Source organism: Grus americana, chromosome 6 (genome assembly GCF_028858705.1).
Source record: "Grus americana isolate bGruAme1 chromosome 6, bGruAme1.mat, whole genome shotgun sequence".
In the NCBI taxonomy this organism is placed as follows: Eukaryota; Metazoa; Chordata; class Aves; order Gruiformes; family Gruidae; genus Grus; species Grus americana.
In genome coordinates this window covers 2976290-2999113 of record NC_072857.1, presented here as the reverse complement: position 1 = coordinate 2999113, position 22824 = coordinate 2976290, and the positions used below count along the sequence as shown (strand labels likewise).

Here is a 22824-nt window from a genome sequence, read left to right as displayed (position 1 = left end):
TTCTTTACAACCTAGTCTTGCTACTACAGACGTATGATTTGTTTTGGTCATGATTGGTATTTTGTATATACAAAAATACAGATTTTGGTCCCTTTGTTTTTAATGTGGTGTTTTTGTGGAGTTTTTTTGTTTGTTTGTTTTGATTTTAGACTAGTAGTATTATTTGGATCATAGATTTAAAGCCTGTGTGGGGCTAATGATTATCACTCATTTCTGCTACTATTACTGAACTTATTTGGACTGTGTATTAAAATGTCATACAGTCACTGTAGTCCCAGAGTGGGCAACAAGACACACTGCTGATCATCCCATTACAAAAAAATTATACTGCCCAGTTTGTCAGTATGAGCATCTTTGTTTGACTTTTCTTTTGATTTGATCGTAATGAATATGTTGGAACCATTTCTGTTTCAGTATCTTGGAGACTTATTTCCACTTGCAACATTTTACAAATCAGCAACTCATTTTTCTCACTTGGAGATCCCAGCTGTGAAAGAATTGAGCTTCTGGTCTGTAGCATGTTTATGTTAGCAAGTGTTTATAATTTACCCTAATTAAACCTGAGGAAGAAAATTGTGTGGGTTTGTGTTTTGTTTTGCTTTTAAACTCATGTGAGAGAGATTACTATTAAGCAAAAGCAGGAAGATGTCCTCTTGTGAGCTTCAGAAACTGAGCAGGAGCATTTCATTTTTTTTTTTTCTGATGAGTAAGAGTTGTATTTCATAATGCTAATTAATTGTTTTGGCTAGAAGGGGGGAAGTTGCAGAACAGATAAGCCCTGGTTTTGTTTCTTATCACATAACTATGTGTTTTTTATTTGAATGTATATTACTGGAGATTGTTGAGTTGCATGTTGTGGGGGAAAAAATCATGCTTAATAATGAGGCAAATTCAGGCTGAAGGCTTTCAGAAATAAACGTACTTGAGTTGTTAGGAAGCTAAAAGCATGGTAGTAACTGATGATACCTAGATTGCCAGGTCAAAGCTATCTGAACATTCATCTCAAAATTCTTGTTTGAACATACGTTCATTTATGGCTAAGTTTGACATCACATGACAAGGCTAAGGTTCTAGAGGAAAAAGCGCATGAATAGCAAGTTCAGGACGTGGTTTAATGTTGTTGAAATGCTGACAGAGTACGAATGAAAAGTGACTTTCATTCTCGGTCCTTGAGTGATCACCTCAGGATGATCTTTCACTGGTCGTTAAATATAACGTTCAATTTTGAGTATTTGACAGGTTGGAAGTAGTTAAATTAAGAATTTTTTTTCTTGCTTTCTCTTCTGTTTGTACTCTCTCCATCCTTTAGTTCATTCAGTTCAGCACCTGCCTTTGAAAGTGTCCTGGAGCTGCTTCTGAAGCAGCATACTCTTTCTCCTTTTAAAGCAGGAAGCATTAACTTTGCACAAGTCATAGGTTTTTTGTTTGGATCGTTTTGCTGATAAAACGAACTGGAAGAGTTCAATCAGGAGGACTTCAAAATATGTGCATACACACAGATATCATTAATTTTATGGCAAAGCTCACTTGCTCTTTAAAAAAAAAAGTTATGTCCCAGTCCCACACTCACATTTTCTTGCACATATTCTTATGCCTAAACTTTTTTTTTCCTGATTTCTGTTTATGAGATCAAATAATAGTCACTTCTTAATCTTTTCTTGGAGGGGCTTCATCCTGCATGCATGAGCATAAGCACGCTGGTATTGGCTGAGGATTTCAGAGGTGCTCTGCTTCTGCCCATTTTGTCTGTTACTGAAATGTTACACAGTTTACAGATTATGCTCTTTTTTTGTACATTGCATTAACTGATAGTGCTGGTTTTTTATAAGGAGACTAATGGAATTGATCACGTATTACAGCTAATTGCCAACATAAAGGCAAGTAGTCATGTTGGTTACATATGCTATTTACTGGAATTGTGTTGATAGCCCTCATGCTACCTGCTTGCTTTCTGCAGTGAACTCAGAGTTTGGAATTCAGTGTAACAGTTTTTCTGCTCCTGCTCGAGTCACCCCACCTCTACTCCAGACACACTTTCACATCTTTATTGGGAAGCATACATCTTTTAAAGTTGTTTTTATATATGGGAATGTTACAGATAGTGCTTTTATAGCATGGATAGATTATTATTCCCCCTAACTTAGCAATAATTATTTATACTAAATGATATTTGTTAACCAATAGGTGTCTTAAAAAATTTGCTTAAATTTCATGATGATGGTGATGGTATTTTCTTTTAGAGATGAAGTTCTGTTGTCATTTGTGCTGTTGGCATCCATGGCTTCTAGGAAGGTTCTTAAATACAATCAAGTGTTACAGACTCTCACAGAAAGCTTGAGGTTGGAAAGGGACCCTGAGGTCATCTTGGCCACCCCCCCGCTCAAGCAGGACCACTTGGAGCCTGTTGCCCAGGACCATGTCCAGATGGCTTTTGAGTATCTCCAAGGTGGGAGGTATCAAATCTGTGAGGACTTAAGATGTTGATCAGAAGTACCTGCCTGGTTTAGGTTTAAAAGCATAGATGTACATAAATGACTCCCCATGTGGACAGAACTTATTCTAACTTGAGATTCGTATGTGCATTCATAACCTGAAGTCAGGACACCACTGTATAAAATGGAAGGTCAATAGAGGATAACTTTAGTTCAAACCATGCAAATATTCTGTGAAAGAAAAATCCCTCAAAAATACTTTATGAAAGTCAAAGTGAGAAACTCAAAAGATTGTACTTCCATGCAACAGTAGGTGAAATCAAGACATTCTTTCCTTAGGAAAGAAATGGGGATTGTTTGATTAGAATCAACTGGCTTTTGTGTTGGGGAAATGTAATTCCCAGTAGAAGTTTATTTCTCAGTTTGAGTTCGGCACCTTTATTTCCATATTTTGGGTATGTTTGGAGACTGCTGGGATTACCTAAGTGTGTTTGGTAGTAGGTAGCATAATGCTGTGTTGTAATCTTCATTCATGGAATTTTAAACTTCAGTTCTGCTTATAAGACCTCTTCCCCTGCCTTTAGGTCCTGTGTTTGTCTCCCTCTCTTTGAGATCCATTGCATCACGCAGTGATGTTCCTCCCAAGTGCACGTTTCAGCTCCATTTCCCAGCCATTATTTCCGTTTTCAGCTGTGATCCTCTGTCCTTCCTGTGCTTTCACCTGCAAAATACTTTTGTAGCTAACAGACGCATCCTTACAGACGCATCCTTTCAGACCACTGCTGGCATTTTTTAACGTCCCATTTGATAATAGTATGTCAAACACTAAGTAGGTTGGGTTGTGTTAGCTTGACACTGCACTGGGGATGAAAATAAACTGTTGATGAATGGGGACCCCATCTAAATGCTAGAGTAGCTGAGCATTGTTAACTGGTGAACTGTTAAACTGAGTAGCTTTTGTTTTAATTTGTTCTGGCTGTATTTATGTGGCAGAAGTTAAACCAACACAAAGATTTGCTCTTAAGTCTCAAACTCACTATCAGTTTATTAGGGTTTATCACATTAACACCTATCAGCTAACCTGTAACAACTATGTGTGAGTATAGGCTTAGCCTGTGACAAATGTCATGTAATTTATCTTGGAGTGTGCTTTTAAGATATGGCTGAGCCAGAGTAGCTGTGGTCTGCAGCTGGGAGGGATGATCTGCTTTTCAGAGTACTGAGGCTCTTCTGACTCAATAATGTGAGGTGGAAGCCCACCATGGAAAAGATGAACATCCTGTAGTTTTATGAGAAGTGGTAGGAGCATGTGGGGATAGAAGGCTTGGAAATGGAGAAGCATGAGACTACTACACTTTTAGTGTCATCCTGAGGTTAGATGGGTTCAGCCGTATCTTAAAACCACACTCTTAATTTAGATAAAGTTGCGTTTTTGCTGCAGGCTAGTGTTGTATGCGTGGGTCAGTTAACACTGGCCTGTGAAATTGGTCCTGACTTGTTTGGGTGCCTGAGTCCTTAGTGGAGAACAATGGTATCTGTATGGATGCTAATTTAGAGTCACACCCTGGTTCATTATGCAGGAACTTTCCCTTATAGGTTGGTTTCCTCAGGATGAGGTGTAATTCTATGATGAAAGTTTAGGAGAACATTTTGAAATCTGCTTCTCTGTGCTCTGTTGCTCAGCTCTGGAACGTCTCAAATGTAGGTAGCAATTTTTCCTTTTCTTTCAATTTAAGAAAACCTTGGAAAGAAATACCTTGGGCAGCTTCAGTTGTGCTTTGGATTGCATGGTGCCAGATTTCCTGTTGCTCCTGCTTGGCAAAATTGAGCAGTAGTCAGCTTTGTACAATTTCTGCGTTGATTGAGATCAGTTGAGATGTCCCGTTTGAATAATTTAGATCAACAGACATTAGATCTGCTTATATGAAAGATAATTAAAATCAAGATTAATAAGAAAGATAATTTTGATTGGTGCGAGTCATTCAGAAGGTTATTTGTAATTTATTTTGCTGACAAAGCTAATAAACTATGCCTTGTTTATACTTACTTTACAGTTACATGCTTTAGCATATTTATTGTTCTAACTGTTCAACTTTTTAAAATATAAATAACACATTTAATATTTACATAAACAAAATTAGGGTTAAACCTTAGGTGTCCCAAAAGCCATTGGTGGTGAAGATTTATTGTAGAACTGAAATTTGTGTAACAAGAACTGAACCAGAACTGAATTACTGTGTATGAAAAGGAGTAAGAAGTAGAGAGAATAATTTTATGAAGCTAAAAATATCAATATAGACTGTTATAATTTTGCATTTAATGTTGACTAGTTCTTAGTTAAAGAGATGAAGTATTTTGGAATATACTATTTTGAAGTTTTGGTTTTAATCCATTTTGCAAATTCCTTCTTGCTAATATATAATAATCACTATATAGCATGACTGAAGGTGTTGGGTTAAAATACTGTCCCTGTCCATAACAGAACTGCTCTAAATATAAGGGAACAGAAGTTTGCAGAAAGAAAAAAAAAAAAATAAAAAAAAAATTCTGAGTTCTTATTTTTCCCAATTTACTTTGGTGCATTTCTAATCGTGATTAATACATTTACACCAATAAAATACCTAATCCTTTAAGGTAAAAGGAGAGATTACCGCACCTGATTCTGATTTTTTTTTAAAAAAAAATCTTTATTTCTTCAGAAATAAGCCAACAAGTAAATACCTAGAGTAAGAATCTCAGACTTTATTAGATAGAAATATGCCTTTGCTCTGTTATTATTTTAAATGCATGCATCAGAGAGGAAAGAGTAGGTGAGCTGATAGCAGACTTGTATCCTCTCAAATAAGTTACTTGGCAAAGAAAGAAGTCATTCCCCACTGGTAAATGCGTGAGGACCGAACTGGGTTGCTTTTCTCTAATAGAGTTGTTTCTGGTCCCTGAAGTTTGCTGTGCTGTACACCTCACTAACATGTCTACTTCAGTAGAATTTTTCTCTGTGAGGTATTTTCTCATGCTTGTGTCATCTTAAATTGCGAGAGGTTAGGGCTTACACAGCTTGCCTTGTGAGACTGTTCTCCAGTTTAAAGTAATTTTTCCATCAGTTTTCCATATCAATGAACTACTGTTTTCTCCATTTGATCTTACCATGTCCCCTGTGACACAAAGTAATTCATGTACATATCAATTCTTAGCCATATTTAGAAGTGTTTCCTGCCCCCTTTTCCCTAGTTGTTTTCTGTTGTTTACATTTTAATTTATAATTTAGGGTTTTTTTAGTTTTCTGCCATTTCTATGGCACACTTTTAATCAGCTTGACCAGTTTGAGTTGCATAACAAAACCTTTTTCTACTGTGAAGTGTCCTCGTAATGTCTGATTTCCCTGTGCTAAACTTAAATATAAACAAAATACTGGATGTCTTGCAGTGGTATCCAATGACTAGATAAATAAGACACTGTTATTACAGAAAGTTAAAAAAATCATATATATGTTTCTTGAGTTAAAATGGAATTTTGTAGGTTTTATTACTACCAATTACTGTATTTGCATTGGTGTATTAATTTTTTTTAAACCTTTTCCTAAGTTGACCTAACTTTAGAACCAATCTCTGGTGTCTTTTTTTATTATAATATGATGGATTTCTGTTTTGTTTGTCAGGTCTTCAGCACTCCAGGCTTCATCACTTTGGTGAGGACATTTGTTTTAAACAGTCTGTAAAATACAAATTCCTTGGTATTGGTGTGTGTATCTCAGTTAAATAAAAATCCATAATATGAACTTTGGCTCTTACTTGTGGAAAGAAAATGTTACGCACAAGTCAGAAGATTAAATACGTAGTGCAGTAAGAGGGAGAGGTACTGTAAGCAACTTCTTCAATGTGAAAGTTATTCCTGAAACTTTCCAGGGGATTGCATTGCTGATGAAGATGAAATTACTGGGCTCGTTTGGTACCCAGACTCTTGGTAACTTCAGTGCTAAAGGCAGGAAGTTACCTGGACCACAGGAACTTATTTTTAGTGCATGTCTTTGTCCTTTAATATAACTCAGTTTCTTTGCTAACAAATATCGTAGAGCAAGTAGCCTCAGACATCTTAGCCACATTGAGTAGCTTCAAGCCAGGTTTCTGTGCTGGGACCAGATGCCGCATGTTGTTATGAAGTTGTTGGGTAATGCAAATCTCTAATTGTGGGATGAAGTGAGGCAGCAGCCGCCACTGCACAGCCTTTCCAGGTCCTTGTGGCCTCCCAGCAGCGAGACAGGTCCCGTGGGGAGCAGTTACCAGCTTCAGTTGGAGAATTTCCAGTCTTTCCTCCTGGTGAATCTCCCTCCTCTCCTCTGCAAGGAGCGCAGTTTTGTGACTCGTGGGCATGTGAAGGTCTTGATGGCATTGGAGCCAGGAATCAAGCTGAGTTCAGATTGTGGCTATGCTACTGTACTTAATAAAGAGGAAAACTAGTTGTCGTGGAATCTCAGCCTTTTAAAATACATTGTGGGTTTAATTACATTAAAAATAAGAGAGAATATTTATATATGTAGATATACGTCTTTCCATCCCTGTTTGACTTGGGACAATCAAGTTATGCTAATTGAAGCAAACTGTAGAGAAAATAAAAAGGAATTCCTCAAATGCAATTTGTTAACAATTTTCTTTGTAAGGTTTCATTTGTTACCTGGTGAATGATACAAATGTATCACAAGGAGCTAGCTGAAGACTGCTTTCTATGTCTTTTGACTACATGTTGCAGTACTTGTAACAATTTTCTCTTAAGGTCATGCAAAGGCATCCTGGGGGGGGAAAAGGTCCTGCTTTTCAGGAAACATACATTTCTCATAAGGTACCATATTTAGATTTTCCAAAAGGAATTTTTAATAATTCAATTTAATTGTTATGCTATAACAATAATTCTGTTTTTAATAACTTGTATTCAAGTTTTGGCAGACTGGAAACTTGTATAATTAATTGTAGCATTAAAATATAGTGCTGTAGGGGTGCTTTTGATGTTTCATAAACAGTGACAGTTTTGTGTCAATATGTTCGTAAATAGCAAAAAATCATTATAGGAATGAGAGATTGCTCATCTTCTCATACATTACTGCTGTCCCACTTAGTAGGGTAATATTTGGCATGTCTCACAATTGTTTCCTGTCCACTATTGCACAGGATGATTGAAATTGCATCTCTTGCTTTTTCAGCGTTAAATGTATGTAGAGATTTTTATTTTGTGGGGTGGTTTTGTGCTGCAAGGTTAACTAAAGAAACAGAAAAATGATTGTGATTATTCTCTGGTCATCTCAGACTGATGATACCTCCAGTACCTCCATCAGTGTCTCATGGGCTAATTTCCATTCTGTAGTTGCTATATAGTGCTTAAATTGGCTTTAGCCAGACTGCCAGAGAGGAAATGAAGGAATTTTTTGGTATTTTTTCGTCCAAATTGGATTTTCTTCACTTAGATATACAGCGTCTATGTGCGCCTATCTATCTAGACACTAAGTGCCATCCAAGGATGTCAGGCTCAGGTGTTTTTTGGTGGCTCTTCTGTTGTATTGCTTCAGCCGACATCAGCATTCTTGAGATAACATTCAGGTGACTTACCTGTAATCAGATGATTTGTATGTAGAGTACTCACAGAATGACTTGTCTTTGTTTTTTAGAGAGCACTAGCATTGCTTTGAAATTGCAATTGTTTAAGAAGTAGAAAAGGGAAGAAAGTGACAGAAAAGTGATTTGTTTGTTTTTTCTGTTGACATTTGAGTTCATTCACTTCTGAAATAATGGAGTGACTTTAGAATAGCTAAATAATAATAATCTTACCTGTTCTAGGGAGTTCCGTGAATTTTTAGGATGGAGTAGTACAGTTTGGTTCACTTTGCTGCTTCCTTGAGTCATCTGTAACAGCAGCCTACTATTAGTGCATTTTTTGCCCTGTAGTCATAATTTGGCAGTATGGAAGGCAAGCGTGTGACAAGTGGTTCTTGTGATTTTTTTTTTTTTTTAAAAAAGGGTGGGGGTTGTCATATTGGAAAAACATGATATGGCCAAAAGTGAAACTGAGAAGTGGTTCCGTGAGCCCTTCTGCTTGTAGAGAGGGCCTTACACAGCACCTTCTCCTGCTGCTTGTGGGTTTTCTTGAGCTTCCTTCCACTGAGAGTCAGAAACCCCTTAGGGAAACTGAGAGAGCTTTCAGTCATACACAGCAGCTTTGCTCTGAGTGTGCTGGTTTGAACTTAGTATGTGAATGTTTGTTGTTGCCCAGCTCTCTGCATTACTTCATAACTAATATAACCTTTTAAGGGGACACCATGTGGCAAAAGGAAACATATGATTGCTGAATAGATTAGTTCTTCATTGGATCAGTAGAAAATAATATATGATCAGCTTTGCTAATTCACTAAAATGTTTGCTTTTCAAAATAACTTGGAAATGAAGCAATGAGTTTCTCCTAAGCTACTCATTGCTGTCTCAAGGGTAAAAATTGCTGTGGGGCACAGACAGGTTTCCCGCTCTATATGTGGCTCCTTATTTCAGTTAACTGTTTTCAGTCCCAGGACAGAGGGAGGGGAAAGAAAGGAAAACAGCTCTGTAGGTATCTTTTTATTTTACTTTTTCCCTCTTAAGCCTTTCAGCTGCTTAGATCCACTTTCAGTTATGATAACATTAGAGCAAGAAGTCAGTCATACTTCAGATAATTGGTCATCATTTTGTTTAGACTAAGTTGGCAATCTCCTTTAAAAAAATAAAATAAAAAAACCTAAAACCCACTTTGCCAGTAAGCTACTAGCAGCTCAAGAAAAGGTTCATCATGTTGGTATTGTGGAGACAAATGAATCTTTCTTGTTAGAAAATACCAAGCTCTTTCTGCACTGAGGAAGATAAATATTCATTAGCCATGTTTTTTCTGGCAGTTAAGGATTGGAAGGGTTAACCACAGAAGAAAACAAAAGATGGTGCTTGAGTTTACATTTTTGACTTGGAAATATTTATTAAAAAACCAGAAATTTTTATAAAAAAAAAAAAACTGGGGAGGGGTTTGCAAAGAGGGAGTAGGTTGGGCTGTGGTTTTAGAAGGGGGGAGAGGCTTTTGATCAAAGTAGCTTTTGAGCTCCACGGTACTTTTTTTTTTTTGTAAGTCTTGTTACTAGCTGTGGTTGAGGCTTCGCAAGATGAGTCTGCATGTTTCAGATTAAAACTCTATACTTTTTGTTTCTGAATCTCTGTATTAAATAGGAAATACATTCAAGTTATAAAAATGTCAATTAATTTGTAATGTTAAGCAAATAGGATCTCTTGGTTTTAGTAAGTTTTCCTTGTTTGCTTTGCTTTCTATTCTTGATTGCAGGTAGAGTGGAAGGCTGACTAGGTTGTCTGAGAAATACCTTATTTCGAGTAGGTAAAGCAGTTAATAAACTCACTTTTCTCCTTTATTGTACTTACAGTGGAGTGCTGTGGAGTTAAAGCCATCTATCTTAAGAGAGTTGATTTTAACAGTTAAGCTGTGGTATGTTATGTTTTGTTTCCCTTAAGTCTTGGTAACATCTGTCAAGATATTTCTTTCATTTAAGTCTGCGGTGTTGCAGATATCTAATGTAAATTGTGTGACCTGAAGCTCTATTGTGAGAGGACTGGCAAAGAGGAAATTCTTTTCTTAAATAGTGTCACAGTAAACTGTACTATGTTTCATTACTTTGTACCTCACAGGGTAAATGTAAATATTGGTAAGTGAATAAAAGTGGTGAAATAACTTTTTGAAGAGTTGTAGCATTGCTTGTATGGTGGGGTTTTAAGGAATGAAGAAAGGAACAGCTATGTTTTAGTCCTAAAGGTTTGTCTTCTAGGATGTCTGTATCCAATAAGGAATTGCTCGTTGGAGTTTCCTAATTAAGACAGATGAGCTTTTCAGTGTGAAGATGGTATTCAATCGTAGGCATCTCCAACCATGATTATCAAAAAACCTAGAACGTTTATTTAAAGTATGGTAAATTCTATTTCATAGAGAATACTAGGGTGATGGTAACAGGGAACTTAAAGGATAAGGAAAAAACCCAAACTATGTAGGATCCAAGGGCTCTGTTTTGCAGCAGTGGAATAGAGGGGAGTATGTTGGTAAATATAGTTCTCATGGGTAAAAATAAGTTTCAGTATCGATCACTGTTTCCCTTGAAGCTTAACAAAAAGAATCTTTATGAGAACATTACCTGTTGACTTATTGCTATTGTCAAACGCTTTTTCATAGTGAAGAAACTCTCAGATAGAAAGTTGAGAAAGAGCATGCAACCTGTGGTGCTTCAGGGGTGAAAGGACATAGCAGGGAAGGTACCTTGCTCCTATTTGGACTTTGAGCCTGGTTCTGAACATGTGCAACCAAAGCTAAGTATTTTTAGGTACTGGTGGTGTAGGATTTTTTGGTTTTCCCCTCTGAGGAAAAATTAAAGCAAGGATTGCAGTCTCTCAGTATGGGTTCAGAGGCATGATTTCAAGTCTTGTTCTGGACTAGAGCAGATACTCTCTCTGTCAACCCTGTTGTGCATGGCTGTCAAGTCATTTGGATTGGAGCTTCAAAGGAGGGGGTGTGAGACTGCGCCACTCCACACAGAGTGAGTGCGTTTATGCTGGCAGGACAGGCTGTCTGCACCAAGGAAAACTTACTGGATTATATAAAGCCAGTGACTTGAGCAATTTGCTGTAAACTGTTGTCAGTATGTTGATTGTACAGCGAAGGTACCTGCATGGCTAAAGTGCATCTAGAGAGATGGATGTTTCACTTGAGAACAATTTTGGTTTAATGCACAAATATGCTAAAGCAGCAGTTTAGTATATGTAAAACACAGATATTTCTAATTCTGTTATGCTGTCAGTTGAAAAAATAGGACTATCTAAGCTGCATCTGTTTGAAATTTTTTGCCATACTAGTGAGAAAGGTTTGGATGTGCTTTTTAAGGAATTAGTGGGTAATAACTCTTTTGACAGATACTCCTTTTTATTCCCATGGCACCATGTTCTGTTTGCTATCATTGCTGTTTTCTCTAATGTTCAGTTATTTTATGAGAGATCTTTTTACCTCTCCTACTTCAGAAGGAAGTACAAGTTAAAATATGGTGTATGTCTTTCAAAACCATAGGAAAAGGTGAAAAATAGACAAAAAGATGTATTGGTATGCCAGTTAATTTACCTTTAAAAATGCTTTTTCAGGTTTAATAAAGTCATTTAATTAAACCAATTTTCATATAAAAGTCTTCAGAGTTTAAACAGAACTGTTTCAGGAATTAAAACTTCTCTATTTAACGTCATGTTCAGCAGAAAGATAGGGGGGTTTTTTCCCCCTGATTTTAAAAATTACACGGTTTATCTGTCTCTTGAAGATCCACTGTTTGAGTGACAGTAATACTGTTAAGACTTTTCTGTTTCAAAGCTGTGTTATGCTTGAAGGCTTTTTATAGTAAAGTGAGTACTAACACCCATTGTCAGATATTCCTTGGGAACTCTTTGTATGCTTACTAGCAGTATTCCAAAAACTGAGAATCTGAATTGCTCATCTGCACTGTTTAATGGGCTGTGGAGCCAAAAGATGCTTTGAATTTTGGTTGCTGTCTGTCCTTTTTCACTACTTTTTCTGAAAGTTATGATGCTCCTCCACTTGTCAGTAGTGAGGCTGCCCTTGGAATGTTCTTTCCTGTTACTCTGCTTTCCCCAGATTTCTCAAAGATGTTGAGAAACTGGAAGGTAATCTTGGTGGCTAAAAGCTACTCTGAGGAGAGGGTGAGAGAACTGCTTGTTACTTCTGGCAAAAGAGGGTTAGTATGTCACTGAAACAGGTTACTTAGAGGGGCTGTGGAAAACGGAGGTTTTCAGGACTTGAAAAAGTCACAGGTGACCGATCTGGTGGTGTAGATAATAATCTTCAAGTGGGAGTTGGGCAGGTAACAGTGTTCCTGTGGAGCTCCTGTGTACTGTGGTGTCAACTGTTAGGAGAACTCTAGGGACATCAGTTGAAAGCAACACAATATTGAAACAAATTTTATTTTAGTTGAATTACCTACTCAGTGCTGTGAAGCTCTCAAAGATGCGTTTTAATGGTGAAGTGACAGATTTACTCAGTATGTAGTAACTCAAGCAGATCACACCAGATATTTGATTGCATGCTTGTCTTAATTCTAATAGCATTCACTTGGGAGCCTGATAGTTTGATTTAATGTTGCTTCATCTGCTCCAGGAGATTCCCCAAGCTGCTCTTCCAGTCACTGATTTGTTATATTCTAATTTTGCAGAAATTACATTATTTGTGTTTCTGTGAGATCTTAATATTTAAGAGGGTATAAGTTATTTAATATAATTTAAATACTTTTAAAGATTTGTTTTTATTTGCTACCTTTTTTAAAATAATGTTAGAATTAGAGGAAGAAATCTTGTTCTTGAGCGAGCTTACTAAGCGTGCAGCACAGAATCTCTGTGTGCAAGACCACCGTGTCTGTGAGACTGCATTGCAATGTAGTTATCAAAACGCTGGCTGGTTCTTCTGTTTGTGGTGGTGATGCCTGACCTCTTGTGAGGCTGGTTAGTCACCAGTGTTAATCCAGGGGAGGGGTATCCCAGAGAACCAAAGGAGGAGACAACATAACAGAGTTTTTTGTTGTGTTGGTTTTGGATTTGTTTTTTCTGTTTGGAGCAAATGCTCTTTCCAGCAGTCAGGTGTGCGAGAATTGCTAGAGGATAACTTGAAGCCCCTGGAATAAGCAAGGTAGGGTTGCATAGATCTATGACAGCTCAGCATTGATTTCAGGTTGATACTGTGCTGTGTCTTCCTCCCTTCCCTCAAATTTTGGAAGCTGGAGGCAAGAACTCTGTGGTGGGGGGCAACAGTCAAAAGAGAACGAAACTTTCAGGCTCCTGGTTCTGCTGGAGACTAGTAGTTAATCTGCTTGGAGACTGCAGTTTGCTTGTTTTATATTCGACTTGCATGAATGGCCAGTTCATAACTTAACTTTCCCAAGTAAATGGCTGTGGTGATTTAAGATCTTGTTCTAGTGAAGTCTACCACTCTTCCTCTTTACTGGACTCACAGAAGGCAGCATGTGCCAACTTAGCCATTTGGAGTCTTAGTGTGAGATGTTTTTGCAATGGTTTAAATAAGGAAACTGCACTGGAGGGTCTGAAGCTTACACATAGACTGTACAGCTGCCAGCCCCTGGCTCAGGGAGGGAGACAGCAAGAGGGGTAACAAAAATCATCCCATCTTCTGACAGTCTGCCAGACAGGCTTCTCTTGTTGCTGGTCAGTTCGTATCAGGTGTTCTGCAGATTGCACTGAAATGATACAGAGATGGTAGCATGAATCAGAATACTCAGTATTTGTACTGGTTTTCTTTAACACAAGTATTCATGAAAAATCTTTGAGAGAAAAGTTAGTGCTAACTTGCAGCAGTAGATGAGTTTCACAGAGTTAACTAATAAAATTCTGTGTGAAAAAAATCTTTGTAAATTAATACATTTGTTGTGATCTCTGTTTTACTTGAAATGATTCTGTAGCAATTGAGTCCTGTCCTGTAAGAATAAAATGTGGTGATACCTGTTTAGGGAGTCTGTGCTGCTCAGGTGTTAATCTGTGAGGACTATTCTTTCTGGTGCTCTTAACTAGCTGAACTTCTAAAGAAAGCAAGCCAGTGAGAATTGCTGGGTAGACAGGAATGATGAAATTAGCTATTCTTTTGATTTGAATCTGTTGCTTATAATACTTTAAAGGACTTACTACGCATTTGTTAACTGATCTTGCATAAATTTTCTCTATGACAGGTTTTGATGTGTTTGGTTTATACCAGCCCTGATTTTCTACTAAGGTTATTTTGTGTAGTTTGAACGTTTGATTTTTCCAAGTCTGGTAGAAGGTGTGTGCTGTTGTCTGAATGAAGGGATTGTCATCTGTTTGTGGTCCTGCCATACATTCACTGGAGCTCTAACATTCCTGTAAGTTAAGAACCCCATGGTATACTAAATGATGGAGAACACATCTTCTCCTGTCACTAATCTGGAAGCAAGCATCCTGCTGTCCTCAAAAATACAGTAAAGTCTCAGCTCTTTTTATCTGGGTTTCCTGTGGAACACCAGGAAAACAGTAGGAGAAAAGGATTAATGTCTTTCTATGCACTTCTATGTACTGATACCTAAATAAACAAACTCTTAAAATTTCCTCTTGCAGGAACATCATTTGCAACGGGCTATCTCAGCACAACAAGTTTTCAGAGAAAAGAAAGAGAGCATGGTTATCCCAGTTCCTGAAGCGGAGAGCAATGTCAACTATTACAATCGTTTGTATAAAGGAGAGTTTAAGCAACCAAAGCAGTTCATTCACATTCAACGTAAGTTTAAAAAAATGTCGAAGTTGCTACAACATTCAGAAAATGAGAGGACTCAAAAATGCAGGGAGTAGAAGAGGGGTTGTCTTGCTCGCTGAATGAGTCTGGAATGCCTGTTAACTCAAAAGTTCTATATAAATGGAGATCAATAAACTAGAAGAGTTTTTTGTAGTGAAATGAGACTTCATTCTACTGATGGTAATCAAATTCTTGAAGGGTCAGTTTCAACCATGCTGACAGTGGAGTTCAAGCTATTCACTATAGCATGGATGTGTTCTAGGCTATGGGTAACGGTTATTTTTCTCTGCGTTTTGCTAAAGCTGTGGAGAATTCCCTTTCTGTGGAGAACTCTGAGCTTATTTTATAGATAAAAGAAAGTATTCTTTTGCATGAGTTTAGCTTCCTATGTCTTAAAAGATCTAATGATAGTTAAATGTAGTGGTCTCTGGATTAATTTTAAAACTTTGGTGGTTGTTCTGTTGACAAGTGACACACACTTATAATTGTTCCTTGGCACACAAATCATGTTTGTCCTTTGCAGCATGTGGTTCCAGGGGGTTATTTTGTGACTTGGACTTCTCCCAGGAGTTACCTTTGTAGCAAAAACCTTAGATTCAATCATCACAGTGGTTTGTCAGTCCTTACGGTAAAGTGCAAATTCAGTCCTGGGTCTCTGCAGAGGAAATTTTTCTTGTCATTTTTTGGTTGTATTGGCAAGGCTATTGAAAGGGGTGTGTATGCTAAAGCACCTTAAGCAGGCATGTGGCCCTCATTTGTTAGTTCTGGGGTGTGTGCAGACAGTACTGATCTTACTGAACTTCATCTTGCCAGGCAGAGTGTGTGGATAATCTGTTCCTCGCACACTTTTTTCAGCTGCCTCAACAAGAGGCTGTTGATCTGCATGTAGATTTGAGCAGAAAAAGCATTTTATGTTGTTGTGTCTTCTGCTTATAGACATAACTGAAATTGAAGTTAGGCAAAGAGTCTTAAGCCCATACCCAGCTGTATGTTGAAGATCCTTGCATCATTTCTTACCAACATGGTGAAGTCTCCAATTTTTTTTCCATGTATTTACAAAATAAGAGATTTTTGGACATAACATAATCAAAATCCTCTCTGATACAGTAGATATCATACTGGTAATGTGAGAAATGAGCTAAAGGAAATTAAGTATTTTTCTCCTTAATAGAAGAAACAAAGCTGGAAGCAAAGCAGGTTGAATTAACTGAAATGAAGCTGCTGTATGAGGAATGTATTTTATTCTTTTCTTTGTTGGACATTGCCAGAAACACTGTAAATATTGTTAATAAACATGTCTAAAAGTGTTAAATATATTATGCCAAAATGTTCTTTGTCTCGTTGAGACTCACAGTCCTTCTGGACAGAATTACAGAAGGTATTTCTGCTGAAGAGAAACATCAGATACTGTTCCAAGATAATTTTTCCCACATATTCTGGTTAGAGTAGGTGTGATACAAGGCAGCTTTATGCTACATAAACTGCTTAGAAAGTCTGTTTTAATGCTAAGAGCACAAAAAGCAACAATCCGTACTTTGGCTAGGGAAGTTATGTAAACTGATAGATGCCAAGAGGCCACATACTGTAATCTGTACTTACTGATCATTATTTCTAGCAAATTATGTTTTGCTGTTCATCTGGTAGCCAAGGATTTAAAAATTTTTAGCTTTACCAGTATAATTCTTTTATTTAGACCAGTGGTTCCAAGCAGAGAAAAGTTAATTTCTTTGAGGCACGGAATTCATGAATAAGCATGGTTCCAGGTATTAGTTGACCTAGGTAGCAGCAACTCAGGTGACTTTGAACTGAATATAAAACAAAAGCCTTGAACTATTCTAATTATTCCAGTATGCTGAATAACTTTCTAAGAATGTTTGTAGTTTCAGTAACATGGAGATGCATTGTGAGTTATTAATATGCTGCAGAGAGTAAGTTAGTGTACTTGTACCTGTGCTAGAATTATAGTGAAGTGGATGTAAGAAAATCAGTGTCCCTAACAGAAACAATAAGAATGGAGCAAAAAATATATTGTTAGTGTATGTGTATATATTTTACCTACGTTTGTATATAAAGGGTAATGATACCAAGCTAATGCTTTATTGTAAGTAATGCAGTCAGGTAGTTCAAATATAGGTCAAATAATCTTCATTAAGTTGTGTGGGATGAACTCTAGTCATTCTTTAAATTAAAAACCAGCAAGTGAAATGTGTGCATTTCACATAATTGAGAGTTGGCCACTTTTATTTGTGTGTTCCACTTTCTTAGAGGATGTTGTAGCAGGATCTGTCCAGGCTTTGGCTTTGCAGCCTGGGTATGTAAAACAGGTATTTGCATGATCCCTCTGGAGGTGAGGTATTTCGGTGCAGGTGGGGAGTGCTGGAAGCTCTGTTCCTGTCCTGGGCTGCAGACTTGCCATTGAGGTGCTGTTCTGCTGCTTTGTTACTACTTTGGATACAATTACCATGAGGTGGTTCTTAATTTGTGCTTGGTCAGCACAGGTGTATCTGCTCTCACCAGGATCAACACTGCCCACTGCTCCCTTACTGCCAGCACCTTTCTGGTGGCAGTTGTGTTCATGGGTGAGCTAACTCAGGGAGGTGATCTGGCAGAAAACTTATCTTTCATTTTCATTTTTTGGTTAGGTGAACCTCCATATTTATCGGTTTTCTGCCTTGGCCTGTTGCATGATTGCTGGTGTTGGCAAAAGTGAGGTGGTAGGAATGTGGCTTGCTGGGGAAGGAAGCTAGTGGAACCGCTTGTTTCAGTGGTAACTCATAGCTATGTCAGCTTAAAATGCCTGTGAAACCACAGCCTTAATTTAGTTAGCTGAATGAAATTAGTTAATTTAGTTAAGTTAAACCCAATTTAATGTAACTCAACTTAAAAACAAATTGCATTTCTGTAAGTTAGTATAGACTCAGTTCCTAGGGGAGCTCAAGTAAACAAAAGCAACCCTCTGAAAGGTATGGCCATCAGGAGTGGTTAAAGTGGCAGGGGATGTAAATGATGATGTTGGCTTTGCAACAGCAATTAGCAAGCCAACAAGTTCTGAGCATTCATATGAGGTAAACTACCAGTAGGATGACCAGGGCCCTGTGCACCGTAGAAACATGCAATATGGAGAAATGCAGAAGTTTTGGAGTAGGAAAACTAGATTCATCAGTCAATGACAAGAATCTCCCAGGAATTACCAGGAAGAAGGGATGTAGATGATCCATTTTTAACTGCATGTGCTAGCAGATTGGTTGTTCTTAAAACACTAACTAGTAGCAGGTCATCTGAAATACAGTGCTTTTCTGTGGCTGAGCAGTTCTTCGCTAATTCTTGCAGGCGTGAGTGAACAGTTGGATCTGTTGCTATGGCAGGGGCAGAAATGGAGGGTGGTGATAGTTATAGCACATAAACCACCTGTGTCTTCTGGTGGCTTTTGAAGCCAACAAGCTGCCATACTAAAGGCCAATTCCAGGATGAAAAGTGGCTTTTTCTGGAACCAGTACAGTTCACTCAGTGCTTGGGAAAAGAACAAAACTGATGATGAAGGATGTCACTGAAAGTATGTTTCAAAGAGCAGTGACAGATGAACTTCAGGGAAGGAGGACACTTCCATGAGTGTCCCAGAGCTGTGGCGAGCCAGCTTGGGGTTGATTAACTCCTTATGACTGCATGCAGCAGTTAAAGGAAGAGTGATAGCTTTGCATTTTCTGAGACTTGTAGACCTCCAAAGCCTGCTGAGCCTTCCTGTCTGCATTGGAACAGGAGGCAGAACACAAGTACTGCTTCCATTGCTTCAGTGTCGTTAACCTGCAGCCTCTGTATAAACCCTCTGTCTTTGAAAGTGAACTGTATTGATAACTACAGGTCATGACAAATAGTATGAGAAGCATTGCTAGCAAAAGAAAAGCATTGCTAGAAGGTATGAAAAGCAGATATGTGACAAGGGCTACTACTGTTCTCAGTACCAAAGTCTTTTTGTATAAGAAAATGAGACTAGATTTTCTTGAAGTAGCTTGTTCCTGGCAAGTATATGTTGGATACCTTTTATCTCGTCATTTTGATTATTTGTCAAAATATTTTTGTAGAGTTGAAATTCAGGGTGTAGTTTTGTTTTTTTAAGGATTAGGTTTTTTCCATTTTTTAGTTTTTCAGCACTTCATTTGTTATTCATGAAGATTCAAAATGACTGCTAAGAGAGCAGGTGTTCTATCAGCAAATAATTTACTACTGTGTGGTAGAACTAGCGGTTCACAGGTGCAGATGAACCAAGATGGCAGGCAGAAGGGGAGGTTTGACTTTCCTTCCCTGTTCCCCTTCTGGTTGCATACACCCCTCTGTGTCTTGAGCTGGTTCTGATGCTCACTGGAAACCTCTGCATGGGCTGTTTGTTCTGAAAGGTGGTTCAAGAAGGTGCATGGGTCAAGAACTCTCAGTGACTCTTCTTTTCTCACTGTGGAAATGAAGGCAAGCTTACCGGCACTGCTTACAGCTTACACGTGAACAGCATCAGGCCTTCTCTGTCATAGGGATCCTCCTGCTCAATCATACTCCGATTTAGATGAATTGACCTGAAACGTTTTGTTTGTGGGGAATTTCTGAATTACCTACCGACAGCTAATAGGTTGACCTATTTTTGGTATAAGATCAACATCTGTCTGAGGGTAAACAAGCAGTGCCTTTTCGGGACTTTAATGGATTTCTGTGCATTCTCATGTCATCTGTAAGAATGTGATTAAGCATCTGTTTTTTGGAATAAAGAGGTCTGCTTTATTGTTAGGACAGGTCTTCCAAAATGACGGGAATATCTGGTCTAGAAAATTTTGGCCACCTCCCTTGAGCAGAGTTGTTTGAATGTGATTTCACAGTGTACATTAGGGCCATAGTAGTTTTGTAGGCTCTGGGGGAAACTTTTGCAATTTCCTTTCTCGTGAAAGTGGCAGTTTACGCGTAAGAGGTCATCAAATTACAGATTGAGTGGAGAAGTGCAATATCAGGCATCGTTCTGCAGGAGAAGTATGAGCTGCCAAGGTTGGACTTGGCTGGGAGGGCTCTGAAGAGTTTTGAAACTCAGGTGAGTAACAGGTGGAGTCAAGACATACTCAGTCCACATTTGAACAGTGGTCAGTGCTGTGTGAGTGACACTTTTTCCAGTGTTGGGAAGTGGAGTTTAGGAGTGTGAGTTACAGCTCAGGTGGGACAATTCACCCCATTTCAATGTGTGGCTGATGTGATGTGCTGTTGGTGGCAACACCCTGCGCTCCCAGGCAGCTTCTGCTGGGACCACACAGGAGAAGTTGGAGCAAAGCTTGCAGGAGCTCAAGATGATATATAGGAGACTGGTTTCATCGAGTCCAGCACTGATACTTGGCATCTAGTGCATTGATATTTGGCTAGTCACTGGCTGTCAGCTCTTCGAACAGGATCATGTGGCAGTCACCCCAGGCACTGTAACAGTCTCTCAAGTGCATAGTCCTGCCTGGTGATGTTTTTAATGCAGTTTTATGGAAGTCTGGGTCAGTTTTTATCTCAAAACTTTTGATTCCTACAGACTGTCACTAAAGAGGCAGGATCCAGTGTTGTAAGCTGTAGTTTGTCTAATACGCAGTTGTTAATTGTTAGAGGGAGAGCTGAGGGTCACATGCCCAATGACAGTGTCTTAAATAAAGTTGCCATGCAACTTGTATTATTGAATTAATATTATTAATAATCCCACTTAATACATAATTAACAATATCAACAGGGTGTAACTTCTTGAAATAAATTTTTATAGTATGTTTACAGCGTGTGTGTTGGGCCAGAGAAGCCTTCTGACCAAGCGGTAGTGTCAGAGTTAGTACAGTTAAGCACTGTCTCTTCTGAGACATGTAGCAGTTTGCAGCTGAAATGGTAAGGGACTGCTTATTAGCACTTCTGTGTTAGCTGTGTCTGAGTTTCCATACATAGCCAAATAGATTAAATGCTGGTAGTGATTTAGCTGATTTATTGCATTGGAATACAGAAAGAATGATATCGGGCTAGTCTAAGATCTGGAAAAAATATGCTACTTACCACCTGTTGTTGAATGGTCAGACCATGGGAGAGAATGTAGTATAATTTGCTTTAATGATATTTTTAGCAATTTTCTTTTGTTCCTGGTCTTCCAAGTTTTTATTGTAAGGTCCTCTGAAAGCACACTGGGAAGCTCAGTAGCAGAGGTTTTCTTTAAGTTAGCGCTCAGATATAGTCATGAGTTAAGAGCGTAAAGGTAAGATAGTGCTATTTGTGTAATAAGAATAGTATTTATTTCAACAAGCCTTCACTGCTGTTAATGCAGTAACTTGGTGATTGAATTATTTGGAGTGTTGTAGTTAGTGTTTCACCTCTTCAAGGTTTTATTAGGTACAGTTAACGTTTCACATTAAGAATTCTTGCTGTTGTATGCAATTTGCTCATACTTGTTGTAAAATTTATTTTCTGCTGTGTTATCTGAATGGTAACTTCCTTCTGCTTTTAGTAGGACCAGAAACTTTAAGTATGGAAAGTGAATAGCACAATCTGTAATAAAGACATGAGCTTTGCTGTAAAGTCGGGAAGTTACTATTTGGAGAGTATGGAGGAATATTGAGGCTCTACATCTAGAGTTGAGTTGGTTTTGGAGAAAAAGTAACAATTCCCACAGGATTGGTCTAGCATTTTCATAGCTTGTCACACAGTTATATCAAGGGGAAAAAACGTTTAGTCTGTGAAGTATTTTAAGATTCTAAGTTTGTTGAACTATTTAAAAATGGACAACTGAAATTGGAACTTCAGTGTAAGTGCTTTTTCTCCAAGTCTGGGATTTGATTGAAAGTTATCTCAATTGTTCAGAATCTTATCGTGATATTCTGGAGGAACTGTATTATAACAGCATTAAAAAGCATTTTTGCTCGTGTTTTTCAAAGATAAAGTTTCTATGCCTCTATGGTAGTTTTTTAAACTAAAGCTTTTTTCCTGTCACCCCTTCAAGCCACTTAAAATAAAATGAAACTTCTTTGATTCCCCTTGTATTGGAAGTCAGAGACAAGCAACTTCTAACTACTGTTGTGCAGCTGTTATATGGGGAAACTTTTTAGCATAAAGAAAGTGTTATGGTAGAGATGTGTTAATCTGAACTTTTATCAATCATTTTTGATTTCTGATTGTCAGATGCATGCTTCTGTATTGCCATAGTATGCTATTTACCAAGGATTTACATTTTCTTTTTTTTGTGCATGTATATTTTTGTTTCAGCCTTTAATCTGGACAATGAACAGCCAGATTATGATATGGACTCTGAGGATGAAACCTTACTGAACAGACTAAATCGGAAGATGGAAATCAAGCCGCTGCAGTTTGAAATAATGGTTGACAGGCTTGAAAAAGCCAGTTCTAGTCAGGTATTGTACTGTGTTGAGAAATCACTGAGGTTTTTTGATTTCTGAGTTTTCTGGTGGGTGGTTCTGGGTGGTGGTTTTGTTTGGTTTTCAGTTTGTTTTGTTTCCTGCTAACAGAATAGGTATATTTGTGTCAGTCTGCAGTTCTACAGAACTCACATTGCTGTCTCTTACTGTCAGTACTGGTAACAGAAGAAACAGGTGGGGAGGGAGCTTTTGGGGGTGAGTTGGGGGAGTTGGTTTTAAATTTGAATTCCTGACCACAGTGTGTTAGAGAGAACAACTTAGAACATCTTGTTTTACCTGTGTTAGAGAAGCTTGTGGTGATCGGTAGGTGTATAGATTTGGCTATAAACATATATGAGAATCCTAATTCTTTGCTCCACTTGGTACTAGTGGACATTGACTTCAGTTGGTGTTTGAAGGTTAGAAACTTAAAAGCATAGACAGTGAAGCAAAGCATTTGTTAAGATTGGCCCCTTGTAGTAGAAACTGCGTGGATGTGAGAGAGAAATCAAATTCCAATTCAGACTCAGAGGCTGGTTTCTTTGCTTTATAAGCAAGTATGTGCTGTGTGTTATTTAGTCACTTATTTTATCAGAAGGGTACCAGTATCTGAGGTGTTCACACAGTTCCTGAGGTGT

General features: G+C 38.1%; 1 protein-coding gene across 1 annotated transcript in view; it reads left to right on the top strand.

The window, feature by feature from the left end:
- EPC2 (enhancer of polycomb homolog 2) overlaps positions 1–22824 on the top strand; it is a 47681-nt gene that overhangs the window by 2740 nt on the left and 22117 nt on the right. The window contains exons 2-3 of the mRNA XM_054830085.1: positions 14621–14780; positions 22038–22183. Coding sequence (XP_054686060.1) covers positions 14621–14780; positions 22038–22183 — 306 coding nt within the window. The remainder of the gene's footprint in view (positions 1–14620; positions 14781–22037; positions 22184–22824) is intronic.